The 19185-nt window shown below is 44.6% G+C and overlaps 1 protein-coding gene across 2 annotated transcripts in view; it reads right to left on the bottom strand.

The window, feature by feature from the left end:
* Positions 1–7427: 7427 nt before the first annotated feature.
* The window catches only part of ryk (receptor like tyrosine kinase), a 54018-nt gene continuing 42260 nt past the window's right edge, over positions 7428–19185 (bottom strand). For both annotated transcript variants that reach the window (XM_042057183.1, XM_042057184.1), the window contains 6 exons: positions 18324–18393; positions 16094–16226; positions 13942–14051; positions 13518–13677; positions 10114–10250; positions 7428–8917 (listed from right to left, as the gene is read on the bottom strand). In XM_042057183.1, the coding sequence (XP_041913117.1) occupies positions 8806–8917; positions 10114–10250; positions 13518–13677; positions 13942–14051; positions 16094–16226; positions 18324–18393 (722 nt within the window). In that variant the 3' untranslated portion in view covers positions 7428–8805. The remainder of the gene's footprint in view (positions 8918–10113; positions 10251–13517; positions 13678–13941; positions 14052–16093; positions 16227–18323; positions 18394–19185) is intronic.

Below are 19185 nucleotides of genomic sequence, written 5' to 3'. Positions count from 1 at the left end.
AGCAAACACCATGGGATTTCGTGTTTTGGCGTTTGTGCTCACCTTTCTTTGGAAAGAAGTTGATTAGCAGTTGTTTCCCCTCATTTTAATGTCTCTCTTTTTCCTGTTTTGGACTTTTTTTTGGTAACCTGACTTGGCTTTCTTGGAGAAAGACATTGCACCAGCAGCACAACAATTAGCGGTCCACTAGGCCTACTAGCGATGCTCAGCTAAATAAACAAAAGATACTGTAGACTACCTAATGAATCGTGCAGGCGGACTAAACCATTTAGCTCTTTAGCAAGGGAGAGTGAGAGTGACCTTAGACAGTTTTCACTATGTTGTATACAAAATCACAGTCAGTCAAACTTTAAATTTCGTCTGACATTCATTTTGACATTTAAAGTAGGAAGTTAAAGGAAGGAAGTTAAAATATTCAGGTAAAATAAATATATGGTGGAAATAAGTTTTGAACACTTAAATGTTTTTTCAGTAGCCTAATTAGCCTAAACTTCCAGTGAGTCTATTCGAAATTTTCACCACACATTATATTAACACACATATAAAAAATCCAAACATAAGAGTTATGTGTAATAAAGTGGAATGACACAGGAAAAAAAGTATTGAACGTTCCTACTGAAATTTCTTCAATACTTTGTGGAAAGCCTTTGTTTGTAATGACAGCTTCAAGACATTTCCTGTATGAGAAAACGTATTAGTCGCAGTATCAGGTGTGATTTTGGCCCAAGGGTCCCTCTTGTGAATCCTGATCTTTAGTTACTTCCAGAACTGTTTAATTGAATTTAATTTAATTGGCTGCCTTCAAGTCTTTTTGGAGCTTTCTCCAAGTGGTCCTTGGCTCTTGGAATTGACTATCCTTCTGACTCCCTGGTCAGAAATATTGTGAGGAGATCCTGTGCATGGCTGGTAGATGATGCAGTGATGTTCCTTCCACTTGCAGATAATGGCTCCCATCCTGCTTACTGGAAGATTCTGAAGTTTTGAAATGCATCTGTAACCAGTTTCATTGATGTTTTATCCATCATGAAATGTTTCCTGTGTGACACCTTGGTAATGAAAAAACTTTTTTATAGCCCATCAATATGTAGGCTTCTAACTAAGCTTATATTAATTTGCACAGATAGAAAGGATAACTACTCTCTAACTACTTACAGATTCCAGCTCGTTCCTTCCCTTTCCTTGCCTTAGTGCTTTTTCTTAGCGTGTTCAATACTTTTCCCCTGTGTTATTCCACTTCATTACACATGACTCTACTTATGGAGTTGTTTGGATTTTTTATGTGTGGATTACCTGAGTTATTACTAATGCCTGGTGAAAATGTTGTGCCCCCCGTAATCCACCTTTCACGGGCCCTCTCCTCCATTGGGGTCCTAGTACTTCCCACTTTTCCCCCCAGTTCAACACCCTTTAATCTGCTGAACCTTCTGCTCGTTTCCAAATATAAAAAAAAACTCTGCAACTCAACATTGGCCTGCCTGTCTCAGCTGCCTGTGAGGGGCTTTTCAGTTGTGCTGGATTACTGTTCACTGCAAAGTGACCAAGGATGAGTGCAACTAACTTTGAAAATCAACTACTGCTCAAACTTAAAGGAGAACTCCGGTGATTTTTCAAATTTTTGACATTTCTCAACGTCACCGAGTTCTGTCGGTATGAACAAAACTGAAACAATCGGTTTTACCTAGCTCGAGTTGAGTTGAGCTCGAGCGCTACACACTGGGAGCATGAACATGGCTGCCTTAGCTGCTGGCTGCAGCAACTCGAGCTAGGACCAAAGTCCTTTTAGGCAAGTATTTCCACTCGGCGGCCATATTGCAACGCTTTTTGGGCACTTATCGGGCATCTATTTCTGCAGAAATGCGTGTGCGTAAGGTTTCACGACACCAATCTTGCTCCAGCGACGAGATCACAACAGATGATTGGCACGATGTCTTCACAGCACACCACATGATTGGCTCAATGTATTCACAACACACCACATGATTGGCTCAATGTATTCACATGTCGACGTTTTGCCACGTTTTACAACAGTTGAGTGCTGTATCTCCTCATTAGAAAGTCTCTGGTAAAACTGGTTGTTCTGGTACCCCCCCCCCCCCCCCCCCAAAAAAAAAGTACCTAAGTAACTTTTACTTAAAGTACATTTTAAATGAACTACTTTTTACTTTTACTTGAGTAAATTTTCAGATCGGTATTTTAACTTGTACTTGAGTAATATTTCATCAAAGTATTGGTACTTTTACTTGAGTACAATATTTTCGTACTTTTTCCACCTCTGCTTGCCAGTCACCTCTAGCCATAGGCCTCCGCCACATGCAAGTATAGTACATATTGGTGCATATCCAAGTCAAACAAGCGGCAGTTCAGAGAGGTGCCACACTAACTGGCACACAAAGTCCAGGGCGTCATGAGAGGCTCCCAAACAAGCACAGGTCCAGAAAGAAGGGCAACTGTGAAACTCTCGCCCTCTGAAAATAAAGGTGTGTCAGTTGTGGACCTTACCTATTACCTCTGTTGTTGGAGAGGTGTGGCTCCCCCTCTTGGTCATCACTCATGTCAGCCTAGTGTGCAATAACAATTTGAGTTGTGGAATGCCGCATTGAATGCGCATATGACAACTTCTTTGACTAATGATTATTGCCTAATTTGTAAGGATCCACGTGCTCCGTAGGGTTGCATCACGACTATTGCAGGAAGGACACTAACTTGCCTGACAAAGACGACTTGTCAGCATCCATCCAGCATGACGCATTTGTGGGAAAAGTTGAGGGAACACAATTGATGATCTCATTTGACAGGCTCCTTTCCATCAGACAGAGAAAGCACCGAGGTCAGAGAGCACAACACAACAGGGAAACCCCTGACAGCTCCACTGGCTCTACTGCACAGAGTCCACAGCAGGAGGTAAATATGAGTCAAGATAGAGGCCACAGAGATTATGCAAACTGCGCAGAGGCCTAGGCCAAAGACAGGGATGTGCAGTAAAGGAGCTCAGTTGTATTTGGGTAAACAGCTGAGTTGATGTTTACTGAGACGTATCTCTCTTTAAACATCCAAAATTGTCTGCTTCAAACTGTTTCCGAGACCTCTTTGTGAACTTACGCAAGTACAGACTTGATGTTGATTTCTTTCTGCTCTGTGACTTCGTAGTAATTTAGGCCCAGACAAGCAGTAGGCTAATCCTGACCTGGGAGTCCTTCCCCCACGCGGCTTATTTCCTCAAGCAATGAGCGGATCAATCCCATTCTTACTTGTTACAGAGAACAAGGGAGACCCAATCACAACACTCGAAGCTCTTAGAAGTCCAAAACAACTCACATTATTACGCAAACACCAACAAAGACAGTTAATCCACAGGTCAGACAGTAAATAGCATCCAAAAACCAGATATGAGACAACAAATATGTCATGATGAAGGACAGGACTGAGAAACTGGACAGCAGGGATGTGTGAACACTCCAGGCCATCAACTTCTCCCTGTTAAACAAAGATAAGCTCATGTGGGTAGATGCTTTCCCTTCTGCGTGTGAGGACATGTTTTTCTGTCATGGCCTTGCTAGGTCAACATGCTGAGCTGCCTGATATGTGGTCAGAACTCTTAGCATTCTGACCATTCCACCTGAAATTCTGGGCCACGAGTGGAATTCCCGCCGCCGCCCACGCACTATTTCTCACTTCGTAGTAGCGTCCAGTCCACTATCGAGTCTGAGCAGTGGTGTCCCGAGTGCATGGCCCTCGGACCGAATGCTGCTTTTATGACCACTGCTGTAAAAATAGTTTTATGCATGATAACAATATGCAGCAAACTCACGGTCCAGGACTGTGAAAGATGGCCGTGGCTAATGGCCTAAAAATATGTTTGTGGTTATATCAATCATCCCCAATATCAATCAAGTACAGGGATACAGGGAAGTTTATTGTCACATGCATATAGTTACTGGATGTAAGAAATGCAGTGAAATTATGTCTGGTGTCAGCCTATTTGTGCATTTATGGGGGGAGGGGGTAAAAGTGCAGTAGAAGAGGGGTTTAGTAGATTAAGTGGCAAGGGCTGCATAAGAAAGGTGGGGGAGGATTGGGATTGGGGGGGGGGCACCAACAAGGAGCACCCAAGAGCAATACATAGGACTTCTGTCAAATTAAAAACACAGACAAACTCAAAGGGAACACAAGTTTTATTTAATACTTGTAGACTCTCCGTAGCTATGGAATTAATTTAGACCAGAGGCTCTCAAGCTATTTGGGGCTAAGACACACCAAAGGTCAAACCAGAATGCCAAGGTAGGCTACACCGAGCTGTGGTCACTGATTGTAATTTCTGTTGCAAAGATAGCCGGTATAATAGGGTACAACAGCCGTGTGTTCCTCTCCATATGCTTATATTTTTCTAGGCATACAGTGTTCACGAGCTAAGCACAGAAGAAAGGTAAGTTATGACATTATTCACAGATTGGGAAATGCGATTTTATTCTGTTCTGTTCAACAAGGGAAAGGGTGTTGCCAGAGTCCTCACTCCTCAGATTAGTTGCTCAAGTACTTAAAAAAAAGCTTCTAGATCTAGTAATGGCAACATCCTATTGTGAGCCTGCCCTGCCCAGGAGTTGTGAGATGGATCTCAGCTTCACATAATGAAATCAACCTGAGAATGGTAGCCAGACCAGATTTAAAAAAAGGGTAACACTTAAGCTGGGGAACACATGTTAACCATGCATCATTTCACATTTAATTAGGTCTTTACTAAACAATTCTTCTTAATCAACAGGTCATTTATTGTTGGTAAATCCTCAATAAACAATTAGTTGGTCTTGATGTAAGGTTATATATAATATGGCTCAAAATAGAGTTTATAGACTCCTAATACACTGTGTGAATATGTGACTTGTAATCACAGAATGGTAAGATATGAAGTGCTCTTCTCCAAAATGCTATCATCTCCATTTTGTTTAATTTGCATACATCATTTTCTTTAATTTTGTATTACAGGTCATTTAAGTGGAATGATATTGGGTTATTGTTATTCGATTTATCTTTACTCAATCAAAACAACACAACTGAAATTTTATTGACAATACAAGAAATACACAAACAAATAACATGCTGTTTATAATGTTATTATAATGTTACATAATGTTTTTGAAAATTGAGATATACCGTTTTGGAAAAAAGCTAAAGTTTCTATTTTCATCCAAACTATATATCAATAACATTAGATCAAGACCAGTTACTTATTAAGGATTTACCAAGAATAAATCACCTATTGAGTAAAGAACTTGCTGAATAAAGACCTAGCAAATGTGTAACAACGCTTAATACAGACCCTATTGAGCACTAATACATACACACATTAGTTATGTATTAATGGTAAATGAACGGTTCCATAAAATAAAGTGTTACAGGGTAGTAAATATCTGACCACCTAAAACTGTTAAGAAGATGTGTCATTGATGCATATAAATTAATTTAAATGCCCCTTTAAGCCTATTTCATGAGCCTGTGGAAAAACTCAAAATTCTCATTTTGCCTCCCAGCACACTGGTTGTACCATTTAGACCAACAAAATCCCCTTTTGTTATTTTGCAGGGTGTTTAAGTCTCTCATTTTTGTTGCAAATGGAGATGTGTCCTTGTGGGATGTGAAAATTATGCAGTGTGGTCACACTTGATGGCTTATTTTTTTATTAACTCACATCTTGTGGTGATCTTTGGATCAGGTTATTGTTTGGGTCAGTGATGACTGATGGTAAACTAAGCAATCAAAAGGGTGTGATAACACATTCTCATATCTACACGATTAAGATGTCTGCATTTAAGATACCTGTATTTACACAGGCACACAGAGGCTATTATATAAATGGAAGACATTCCTTTGTGACATAACCAGCATGAACTCATCACATTCATCAAGAGTTGGTTTGAGGGAATTCAACATCTTGTATATAAAATGGACATTTTTGCTCAGTGCACAGTAAACAACATGACTTCCCATTAAAGTGAGTACACAACGTGGGGGTGAGTGTGCATGGCTGCAAACTCTCTGAACAATGCAACAATGCCTCTCACTGGAATGACTTCAGGTCGAGGTCTTGTTTAACATGCCGGCCTTGTTCAGGGTTTCCGTACAAATTAGATTTGTGATAACTTTCCATTACACCATCACACAAATGTGCTGATTTTTCTGTGACTTCATTCACAAATGGGTGCAACAAAAACAACTAAAGTTTTCACTCTTCCTGTATGTAGGGGAAAGACAATGTCAGTCTATAAAATGCCCTAATATCAGCATTCAAATCTTTTAGTTAATATATACAACCAACAGTTCCCCCTAAAACATCACAACACAAAGGAGAAAGGGCGTATCACACCCAAGCATACAGTTATCCTTCCGGTGAGGCTGTGACTTAATTGTAAATAATAGAAAGCCATGAATTCCATAAGCCACAAGTTTTTAAATGGAGGCCTTACAGAGTACACATTTCTCCCCTCCTATCTTAGCACTCTTCCTGGCTCCAGTGGTAGAGTGCATAGTGCATAGTGGAAGATTCCATGTTTACGGTAGAAATTCCTCCTGGTAAAGAAGTGTGGCGCGCTGTTATGACCATTAGGTGGAATTTAACCAGAATGAAGGAGGAATTTCCTGGAGCTGTTTCACAACACAACACAAACCTTAGGCTGGGTCACCCCTGACTGGAAGCTTATTCTATTCAAAGCTAGCCAAGATGTCACGAGACAATAGTGGATGAATGATCTAAATTGGCTTAATATCATAAACACACTTCAAACATCTGAGCCAGGAAGTACACTGAAGCAGAGGCTTTGCCCAACAAGCGGCCATCACCCATTTCCTGCCCATATGAGGTGATAAAAAAGGACCAAACGCATCACAGGTCTGACCTTTTGTCTTTCAAAGTGCAAATGTGGAAATAAACAGCTACTGCTCTTTTCACCACCGGTTTGTGTTTAGGACAAAGGTCTGTATAGTTCATTTACTAGGGATGTAACCATATGCTTGGGCTAAACTCACCATTCAGTGCGATTCACAATTTTAAGTCCGCGATATGATTTTCTTGAGATTTGTTTTTAAACAAAATAAGCTGCAGACAAATTATGTCTGAAAAATATTCCTTTATTTATATAAACTGAGAGGAACACAAGGTCTGAACTCGATGCCACCTAAGTGTACCAGGTAATGCACATTCTGTCTTATCTGGCGCCCTGATAAGGTTGTTTTGAGTTAGAATAACCTTTTGACCAATCTGACTCAAAAGCGGATTATGCCCTATTCTGTTAAAAATTGCATTTTTTTTTAGTATCAACTGGTTGTAATCTTCACAGATTTGTATAGATTTTTAGCCGATTCACGGTGCATTGTTTCTTCCCTATAATTCACTGTAAAATTTTGTAACCAACACCATCACAAAACCACACAAATCATGCAATGGAAGGACTGTTTTATTCAAGGGTTCCATTGTCATTGGTAGGTGGGTATGAAAATCAGGAAGCCGTTTACACAATAACCTTTAAAAATCAACATGCGGTGATCATGAAGTCACATGAAGAAGACCCTATAGATGCTAAAAGAAGAGTTAGGAAAATGGTGTCTGCTCAGAACACTCCATGATTTTCACAGTGACCGGGTACTTCTTACCTTAATACCATAATTCATGTTTCCTATATTTCAAATGGTGCATTTAGTTCTGACACAGAACAGTCAAACATAGAAAAGGAGCAGGACTTCTTGTTTTCTTTCCTTTGAGGACGTACCACAGTCCAGTCGGACACTGGTCTTCTGTTGAATACCAGTGCAGAGTATCAGCATATGTCTGGTGTATAGAACAGTCTGGTCCACTCACTCTGTTGAGAATGTATTTTGTTGGGATGGCATGTGAAGAAGAGGGCATCTGATTAGACCCCATGGGATAATGTCCCTGTGAAGGGATTGGCTGGAGGGACCGCACAAGGATTGGCAAACATCTCAGTCTGACTTGGCGTACCACCAGAAGCCCCAACAGGTAAATGGCTGAAGCTCCATTATGATTGTGTAATATACACACACACACACACACACACACACACACACACACACACACACATTCAAGCAGGCACACACGCACACCCATGCACAGACACACACACACACACTAACACACATATACACCAGCTGCTTTCTTTCAGCTTTGGATTCCCATTCACGCTTCAGCACAGTGGAGTCACCTCTCACTGCCATGTCCAAAAACAATAGGAAAAAAAAACCTTCAAGCTCATCCTCTCTGGAAAGGATACGACTTCAGCATTGTTGCTTTAAGCTTGAGTCGATGCCCCGGGGCCAAGGATGGGGCTTCCAAAGAAAAAGGGGGCAGACAAAACTTGGCACCGGATCATGTCTGGGATACATCAATGGCAGTTCCTCAGCAGAGTGTGACCCTGTGTCTGCCCAAGCACTGGGGGGGGGGGGGGGGGGGGAGAGTTCCACTGGGAGAGATGAAGATGTACACATTTCCATGGTGACGAAAGAGACAAGAAGGATCTCGGGCACTCAGAAAGGTCACATGCTTCCGCTCCAGCGAAGCGATAACAGTTTCTTTGTGCTCTTTCTTTGTGATCGTTTTACACTTGATCAAAGTTCTGGAAATGTATCGTCTTCTCTATAATTAAAAAAAAAAAAATACAAAACCAAAAAAAGAATAAAAATAGCTCAGAAAGTCTTTTCTTTCTTATTTCTTTCCATAAGGCACTAGTTTATTCTCTTCTTCTCATTATAATCTTCTCAGGTAGTGCTGGTGGGCCCGAACCAAAAGCCTAAGGCTGGATTTCAGACGTAAGCCCCAAGAGCTGCGTGGAACTCTGTGAGGCACTGAACAAGCTGCTGGAATTTGGGTCGCTCCTCCGGGTCCAAGGCCCAGCAACAGGCCATCACAGCAAACCTTCATTAGCACATTGAAAAGAGAGACAGGGGGGGGGGGGGGGGGGGGGGGGGGGCAAAAGGATTATTAACACCAGTCAGTGAATAAATCTGGCAAGACAGTAAGACATTGACAGTTTTAATGACTCTCAAAGCATCACTATTACGCAGGCTTACAGAATGGTTACAGCTGTCACATAAGACAGTGTTGATCACTGTGAGAGCACTCTCACAGAATCACCAGCACCCCAATAACTTGACTAAAGGTTCCTTGAGGACATCTTGACTGTATCCACATATACTCAATGGAGGGCACGCCGAGAGGCTGTTCTAATGATACAGTGAATTGTGTAATCTATGTGCACACTTGGTTCACGGCACAAGAATAAAAATGGAGGGGGGGGGGGGCACTCACAACTTTCCCATCCATCACTACCTGCCTCAGCATTGTCTGTGCTAAAACTTCCCATTGTCGCATACACAGAAAACAACCCCACTCAACACCTATTCTTTGGCAGAGGAAAAGCTGGATTGGGAGATCCAGTCATCTGATTAGGTCTTCCTGCGAAGTTCCGGAGGTTGCGCATCAGGCAACAGATCGGGTCCTGTTCGTGTGACTGACAGGGGGGCTAAAGACTAAAGGGGAGGTGATGGTGGAGGAAGGGGGGTGGGGGGGGGGGGGGTGGGCTGGCGGTGGTTTGTGATTTCTGGCGGGAGTTGTGGATAGGTGATCCAACTCTTCTGTGTTTGGAGGATGTCGATAAGGTTCTGCTGTAATTGTACGAGTAGCCAGCAGTTATTTGACACTGGGTCAAGTCCGTTAATGTCCACGCTCTCGCTCCGACGGGGAGTCGAGGGTTTAGGGTGTGGGGTCGTGTCGGTGTTGCAAGTCCTCCTGGGTAACTGGCTTCCTTTTGCAAATGTGTGGCAGACACAGTTCAGATGAAAAGATAAGAGGCCCTATTGATTGCGGTAATGACTTGTCAATCATTGTTGAGGGAAAGTCATATTTTGGCACATATTTGTTGATCTGATCGACAAATTGTTCCATCTGTGTGAATGCCTCTCATACATTTCCCGACAACTGACCACGTAATAACTGCTTTTGTACATTGATCAGAATCACAATGTTCTAAGAAAAAAGGCCTTTTTCCTTTAAACAAACACCACGCTTCCCAGTGAGTGACCACATATGTGTGCAGAAGGTGCAGAACTCACAGCTCATCGGGGCAGTTGATTGGCTGTGCTATTCGGTAGCCGTCCTTCAGGTAGGCGGCCATCTCGAAGGGGTCGATGTCCACGTACGGGGTCTGACCCAGGGTCATCAGCTCCCACAGACTCACACCGAAAGCCCACTGAGGAGAGAGAAATATTACGAAGACACAATGAGGAACAAGACGACATACAGAACAGGGAAAGGGAGGGAGGGAGGGAGGGAGGGAGAGAGCGAGAGAGAGGATGGTTAAAGGTCAAAGAATGTAGAAAGATTAACGAAAAAAGGGGAAGGAGAGAATGACTGATGAAAATGAACAATGGAATGATTTGATGTGTCATCATTTTAGACAGCCACCACAATCTCACTTGCAAAGACAGTCAGTGTCTACTTTCTAACAGTTCCTGGAAGTGCTCTATGCCTGCACACCCCCAGGTAGTAAGAAAAACAAGCAAACCAACGAGAACTTTTGACTGCAGATGGCACCATTATGAAAAGACAACAATGCAAGCCCTCAACAGGGCAACGTTTAATTTCTGACAGATGAGCGGAGTGTTGCACTGATTAGTAGTCTTCCATCGCGCGGCTGGCGCTGCCAAAGTGGCGTCATATAGCTGTGGTCTTCACTTATGGCTTCTAGAATGTTGAGCAATGTGATGAAAATCAGCTTTACTTTTCTGTGCTCTCCCCAAAAGTCCAGGTCCCCGCAGACTTGTGGCTTTAGTTCTTGTCTTGATGGGAGGGAGCTAGGATGTGTGTGTGTGTGTGTGTGTGTGTGTGTGTGTGTGTGTGTGTGTGTGTGTGTGTGTGTGTGTGTGTGTGTGGGGGGGGGGGGGGGGGGGGATTAGTGGGGTAGGGGGTAATGTCCCCTTTAGGGACCAACGAGGGCCATGCGGTGCCAGTTAGCGTTCTACGAACAAAGCGTTCCAGACACAATGCTCGGAAACTTCAGTTTATTCAATTGGGCCTTGGGGTGCAAATTGTTTTTTTTTTTTTGTTGAAAACTAAACATTTTTGTGGATTTGTTTTATAAAGTGGGTTAATGAGGGTCCACAGAGCTACAGCACATTAAGGCAGACATTGTTCACTGACGGCTGAGGTGATGTGCACACAGGTTAAATGCTGGGTGCATCCTGACAGCTGACAAAAAACAAACAAACAAAAAACAAACAAACAAACAAACAAAAACAAAAGAGCTAGTTTGGCTCTGCTGAACATTTTCCCAACATTCCAGGGAAAGGTGCTGTAACTTCCATTGTGTCTATATCCTAATGCAAAAGCCGGTCCTGACTATGAGGTCCTCAACAGACAGACACGTGGAAATAAATATGAACATCCCTCTATAATGCAAACATATCTTGGAGTATGGTGATGTGAATCTCTCTCCCATACACCACCTAACTAACTGTGTTGGTGATAGATTATCTGGGCAGTACACTCATACTGGTACACATATACACCACCAATTATACACAAAACAAAAAGTGAGCAGAGGTATGACACACACACACACACACGATAAATACCCACTGCCAACATTCCTCAGGTGTGACCGTGACAGGGAGATAAACTCTCTCCCCCACATCAGCCCAGTCCCAGTGCCAGTAATGGCCATGTCATCAGGAAGCGCCCACGCCTCTTACAGTAGGCCTAGCAGGGTTCCTGTTTCTGTTTCCTGTTCCTTTTTAGTGTGAAACAGAAGTCGCTTATGATGTATACATGCACACATAACAATTGTACGTTGGGGCTTGAAATGTTTACATGCAAGCTACCATAGATGCGTAAGTGCGGCCGAGATCGGCCAGTATTCAGTGCACAGCTCGGTCATAGGCGCCTCTGGGTACACAGAAAATGGCTAGAAGACTAAATAAATGCAAGGACAAATGGTTACGTTTACGGTTACTAAGACAAACATTCTGGATTATGTCCCTTGTGTCCATCGCAAGGGTCTATGTAAGTGCATGTAAATGTTGGTGCAGGGGGTCTGCATGCACAGCCTCTGAACGTGTGTCTAATTGTGTCTGTCTACATGTGTGTGTGTGCACAAGAGAGACTTTGTGAGTATTGGCAAGTGAGACCTGTGTTGTGTTCAGAACGCCTATTGAGCTCATCTCTTGGCTTGGGTACGCGCTGCCTAGCAACAGAGCGCTCTGCCAGCAGGCATCCTGGTCCCACCAGGCTGGGCAGTGCTCCTCATCCCACCCTGCCTCATCCCGTCCCTCCGCCTGCCCGCCCGTCCGCCCAGACACCCTCCATTGTTGGGGGCCTGCTGTCTGGCCAGCATTGTTCCACACCTATGCTACAAGGATGGAGGGAGGTCACTGTGGCCTGAAGAACGCATCACAAGAAGGGAAGAAGCGAAGGAGGGAGGGGAGAGGGGAGGGGGTCCTTCCTGACAGTGCAAAGCATCCTTCCTGCCAGGCAGCCAGGAGCCAGTTCAGAGGTCTCCCAGAACGGGTGTGCCTGGCTTGGGATCGCATGCCGAGCCTGACCCCCCGCCACCCCTTGTTAATTTCCCCTTCTGTGCGGGCGAAAAAAAACACTTGAGACTCGCGACACGGCTGCCTGTCTGCCTGCCTACACTGGTTCCTGATGAAGGGGCTACCGTTTCCAATATCACCACCTCTCCAAACATCTGGACTGAAGGAGGTGAGGCGGGGAAAACAATACACTCCTTAGGTTTTGGCGAGCAGAACAATGCAGCGCTGTTGAGAGGTGCTTTCATCAGGATGAACACATACAAAAGCCTAGGGGGCACTGTTGAAGGCCACAAACGACTCCCCTCGCCTGCCAAAAAAACATTGCTCCTCGTCTCAAGTCTCCACATGCTGGTCATTATGGATATTGTGGGCAATCAAGTACTGATTACACTGTTGAACATGCAGGCTTTAACGCTTACAAGATGTATTATACTGACATACTCTTTCAAAAAAAACGTGACAAAATGTGATGATGGACCTTGAATAGACTAAAGACCGAATTGGGAGCGAAAGAATTCTACTTGTCCTGTCCTGTTCCGATATTTTGTGCTTAAGCTAACAGTGATTATGTCCTAATTGCCATCACTACAACTAATGTTCTGGGAAAAAATGTCTCCAAGATTCTCCTGAGATTTGTAATCACAGAGAAAAACAGCTGAATAATACATAAAACCGTACTAACCAATCAGGAGAGGGACAAAGCCATCCAACTATATAGCCTTTCCAAAGCACTCTCAAAAGGATGGTTGGACACCCATGGAGACAGTGAAGGAATCCTGGGACAAGACTGAAGCGTACCACTGCACACTCATTTCAAGACTTAACACAATATGAAAGTGATTTCAGAGATGGATATGAGATGAGGAATGAGGACAAGTAAACAAAACAACAAAAAAAACCTGAGTGCACTTTGAGTAAAGGGTTCTCACCACGTCGCTGGCGCTGGAGAAGTCATTGTTGAGCAGGCTCTCCAGGGCCATCCAGCGCACGGGCCGGTTCTCGTTGTCCCCCAGGCAGTGGTAGTCCATGGGGAACAGGTCTCGGGCCAGGGCGTTGTCTGTGATCTTCACCTGCATGCTGTCGTCAATGCTGTGGAGACGTTTTTAGATTAGATTAGATTCAACTTTATTGTCATTGTACGTGCATATGAAAGTCACATGTATGAGCATGACGCCTTTCACGCTCTCAGATTGCATGTTCATTTGGAGTCCAACAGTGAGTTTGAAGTGATTTTCGTGTGATGCTTTTAATGATTATGGCATTTGCATTGTGTTTTTGGTGCCTTCCAAGGGTTGAAGCTTTCGAATAATTAATACAAGCCCAGAATGCCAAGGGAGGGTGGTCGCAACTTACACACAGTTTCTGGCTGCCAGGTCTTTATGGATGACCTCTCTTCGTGCCAGGTAACTCATCCCGCATGCGATCTGAATGGCCATGTGTACCAGGTCCTGCTGTGAGATGGCCTAAGAGAGAGAGAGACGGATGGGGAAGAGCTATTAGGAGGGAGGCAGACCAGGAAGGTGTAAAAAAGGGAACGACTGAAATGGAGATGAAACAATTCTAACTGAATTGAGAAATAATTAGTGTAAATGATTAGAAATTTTTAAAAAATAATTTGAGTGCATAAAGGACGGAACAGGGTACAACTCTAAGTGAAGCGTGAACAACAACAGATTAAGGGGCAAAGAATTTAAAAGAATTCCTCTAAAGGCTGCCTGCTCTACTTTTTATGCAAGTGCCAACAAAACCATGTTTGCTGAAAGTATTTTGATGTCTTGATGCCATTATGCTGATTATTTCCATAGCTTACATAAATACTCCCTACCTTAGGCACCTGGCAAGCGTACAGAGGGGAGCTACCATGCCAAGACCAGGAGAGCACCATGAGGGAAGGGCCTAATATTACACTGGTACAGTGTTTCCCAACTCTATTACAGGAGATTAGCGAAACTGTACATGTTAAGCTTTTTGTAAACCTGAGAGAGAAACCGAGAGCGAACGAGAAAGAGACGGAGTCGGAGAACAACGCGAGACATGTTCAGCGAGCTGGGAGCAGTATTGGGAAATGAGAAGCTGGTACCTGCTGCAATCACTGTGAAGGCCCAACCTAGTGTTCTGAACAGCTCTCTTAACAGATTTACGATTCCTTCACTCATCGGTCACTGGCCCGTGACTAAAGGCGTTGGGTTACGGCACCACTCCCTGACCAACCCCATAAGATACACCACCTGGCCCAAATATATGTTGAAAGATCCTACAATTAAACTCTGGTGTGTGAGTATGATGGATATGGCACAAGGGCTGGTTGGCACCCATCAATTTTAAGGTGCTGTTGGCAGACATGCATGCATCACTCTCTCTCTCTGTCTCTCACACTCTCACACACTCACACAATGAGGCATTCAAATGAGTTATGCATCTGTATCAGAGATGTTCCCCATCAGCCAACCTGAGCAGATGTTCAGAGGTGAAAATCATAGTCTAAAACCATTCAGCAACGGAGCCCTCTCTGGAAGGCATTCAGGCACTGGAGGCACTGGAGCTTCTAACTAATGCTATGCCACTGATTTACGACCCTGGGCTTTATTGCAACAGCAGCAAAGGAGGAAAATACATGAAAGTAGTTTGTGATTTTCATTCTTGCTCAGCCCCGATAATTGCTTTAAGTGCATGGAGGAGAGCAGAGAGGCGCAGGCAAGGGCAGAATGTGTAATTTGAAATCGCATAAAAGCCTTGCTCATTCTATCTGTGTGTGTGTGTGTGTGTGTGTGTGTGTGTGTGTGTGTGTGTGTGCCTGCATGTCTCTGATTTCAATAGACGCAGTAGCAAGCTTCATCTTGTGGTGAAACAAAAATTCTTAGCTTTAAGAAACGCCCCCCCCCCCCACTAGTTTAGTTAGCGGGCCGATTGATCGTCTGGGGCTGCGGCATTCTACCCCTTGCCACTCGCACCCCTCCCACTGGCTCTCGAGGCCGACGCCAAGTGGATCTGAGACCCCCTGGGCTGAAGCGGCACAAAAGCCTGATTGTTTTGGGTTTTATTCCCACCCCTTTCCCCAACTTCCACCCCCACCTCCTTCTGTTTTGGAAGCCCGTATTCCTCCATCAGAGAGAGCACTTTCTTTTTTTCTTTTTTTTTACAAAGGTATACGGTGGTTTGATGTCAACTGGTGCATCTCGCAAAGGGAAAATCGTGGCGCTTTCGGTTGTGAGAGTGCAATTAAACGCGGCAAACATCAACTCCGCAGGTGTTTCGCTCAAGGGCGCCGTTCTCTCGCTGCGCTCTGTCTGATGAGCTTCCCACAGCGGGCACGCCGCTCGGCGCAACACCTGACCCGCATTAGTCCGGCATGGGAACGTCGACGAGACCAGACTGGAGCGCGTGGAGGGGTTGAGGGGTTGGGTGCGTAACGCCTAGCCTTCAGGGGTAATGGGCAGGCGTCTGCGAGAGGACACGCGCTCTCCATCGGCCGAACGTGGAGCAGGAGCAGGAGCAGGAGCCTTACCTGTGGATTATTGGCCTCAGCCAGCTTGCACTGTCGCAGGAAGAGCTTGAGATTACCCCAGTTCATGTAGGGCAGCAGGACCATGGGCTTCTCTCCGTCCTCTATGCACACGTGGCTTATGGGTAACAGGTTCCTGCAGAAACGAAGTGGGGTTAAGTGGGAGAGGGGGCGGTTGGGGGCAAGGAAAAAGTGGGGGGATGAGAGGGGGGGGGGGGGGGGGGGGGGGAAGGGTTGCTTCAGTACATGCTCCAACTAAAATCAAAACCAGCGACTGTCACCAAGCCTTTTGAGATGTTTTGGTGCATTGGGGTGGGGGGGTTAGGGGCAGTCTGTCGTCGTCGAGGAAGGATTCTGTGCATGGGGAAAAGCATAGTCCTGCACATCATTAAACGGGGATTATACCCCCACGTCATTCCTAATGGCTTCTGGCTCAGGCACAGGGATGAGGGACTGGGAACGATGAAAACAACACCTCGTTAAAAGCCTCTGTTAGCGACAGCTGGCTGTGGTCAGCTGAATAGCCACAGGCTGCGGAAACGATGAAAGTAGAGAACGTCAAAATCACAACTATTGACTGCCCGCTCAATTAGCTTTACTATGCTGCCATTACAACAGGATTCTTGGTAGTGTCTTCTGAGACGTTCGAGGGGGGAAGTTACCAAGAAAAACAATCTGATAAAAACGGCCCTTGGGAAACTCAAAGTCCGCTGCGCTCACAGAGTCATTAGTTCAATCATGGCTGATAACCCAAAATGACAAACTGATCTTGTGTTGGAACAGCTTTAACTTACTAGAATTAGATTTGTAAATCTAATATAACAGAAAGGACCACTAAAAAGAAAAAGCTTGCGCATTTCCAATAAACACAATGACATACGCATGAAGCCTAAGAATAAACATAAGATGCAATCGCTTGCTCATGCATATTGCACCATTCCATATACATGTTCCATCTCTACGCTGCTGCACTAAGTAAGCAGCCGTTTCAACTCCTTTGAGAATTCCAGTGACTGTTCTTTCTTTGAAGATAATGACTCTTTAATGTGGCCAGGAGAAGTGAGGAAGTGAGAGATATGATCAACGATGTGCTCTCCCTCCCGCAATTTACAGTTGAGAGGGTAAAGCTCTTGCGTTGCTAACTGCACAGGGGTGTGTTACTGTTTTGTAACAGGAATGGACATAACTAGACATGTGCAAAACTGTAGATCTGTATAACATAAGATAGACTATGATATTATTATTTACTATAATCCTATTTAGTAGCGGTTTCAATTTTGTTGAGAATTCCTGTGACAGTTCTTTAAAGTAATTCTTTAACCTGGGCAGGAGAAGTGAGGAAGTGAGAGATGTGATCAATGATGTGCTCTCCCTATACTCAGAAGTGACTGGAATGTCTGGAATCGCCTGAGATTTCATAAAAAGTTTCCCATGAACACACTGTACTGATGGAGCACCACCCTGACAACACCACAGTCATGTGTGTCTTAATGGACAAACAATGTCCAAATAGCCCAAATTAAAAGTGGAGACATCCTGAGTATGTGGAAGATTGGATTCCTCTCGGACTTCAAACGCTGTAAACTGGGTGTGTTCGTTCACTAACCACACAGAATGGCGGAGGGTCTCATTTAGAATTTAAGCTGTTAAAATTCCGAAACGATATTAAGACTGTTCATCTATTATGATGGACAGGAAAACATGAAGTTAAACAACAGCAGCAGTCATACTAAACAAATATGGGCTTGATATTCTATTCAGAAGACAAGAGGACAAGTAGAGAAACAAAGTGGCTTGTTGTCTACACAAGCATTGCCATTTGAACAAAGCCTGACATAAAGTGTGGTTTGATGGGAATGAAAATCAGTAAATAACATATTATGACAGTCTCATTAGTGAAATGAGCATGTGGAAAACATTTAACATTTCAGATATCTGTGGTTGGTACAAATGGTGAGACACAAAAAACAGAAAGTCCTTGGCCCTGATATAGAGATGCCAACAGGTTCAAGTTGTACACAATACTGATTAATTGCAAAGAAATTGTTTTGTTGGACTGTTCATGTCAACATTTCAGTGAGTCCACTATCCAATAAAACAGGTCTAGACCACCTACAGGATCCAAACTTTCCCAGGGTGGGCAAAATAAATGTTTAGATAGTCAACTCTAGGTCTTTTGATACTTGTAGTCTGAGGATAACCTTCAAGTCCAAGTCAGAGATGTTTGACTCACCTGTGGTGTAGACCTCGGAGCTTACAGCTTTCCGTCAACATCATGGTTACCTGCACTTCAGAGGCATGATCTGTGGAGAGTGAGAGTGAGCGAGAGAGTTAATTTCAGAGCAAAAGTTATTTTAGTCAGGGAAGAAAACTGCAAGCCAAGCCAAGCAATGGACCAGTGTGCCAAAGGTGGAACCCCTCACACCCCATTGATGTAATTAGACAGGATGCACACTTATGTATGAATATTTTATGGGTCCGTGCAGCCTTTCAGTGGCTTCAAAAATACCTGCCATTTTAGAGTGTTAACGAGGCCTGGGATCCTGCAGCTCCTCAGTGAGGCTGTTTTTAATAACCCCATTGGCCTCTCGTCTCGGCCGTGCCAACAGTGATCGTGACAACCAGTGTTCACGTGGAGGTCAGACCCTGGGCTGCTATCAGGCACAGACCCTGCAGGGCCCTGGACATTCTGCCCTCACTGAGAACCGTCCCCTGGACTTCCTCTGGAGGCCTGCCCCGCCAACCATCCTCAGGCAACTGAAAGACCTGGCCGGCCGTCCAGGGCCAGTTCAGAGGGTCTGGGTTTTTTAATCTCCGGCTGCAGCTTTGGCCGGCGCTCACCACTTATGGGTAATCTGTATTGTTTCCTTCCCCCAGGGGCATGCGAAGGGAGGAAGCAGGGCCGGGTTGGCAGGACTTGGCTCTGGCACCGCATGGCATGGCAAACATTGTTTGTCTTGGGGGGGGTGGGGTGGGTGGGGGGGGGGGGGGGGGGGGGGTGGAGGAGGAGGATGGCGGGTGAGATGCTCCACCCCGTGCCTGGATAAACACAGGCAGAGAGTGCCAGCGCTGAGAGAGGAAGGGAACTTGTGGCC

Source organism: Alosa sapidissima, chromosome 12 (assembly GCF_018492685.1).
Source record: "Alosa sapidissima isolate fAloSap1 chromosome 12, fAloSap1.pri, whole genome shotgun sequence".
Lineage (NCBI taxonomy): Eukaryota > Metazoa > Chordata > Actinopteri > Clupeiformes > Clupeidae > Alosa > Alosa sapidissima.
Note: the sequence above shows the minus strand (reverse complement) of the source record. Positions and strands in the feature narration are given on the sequence as shown.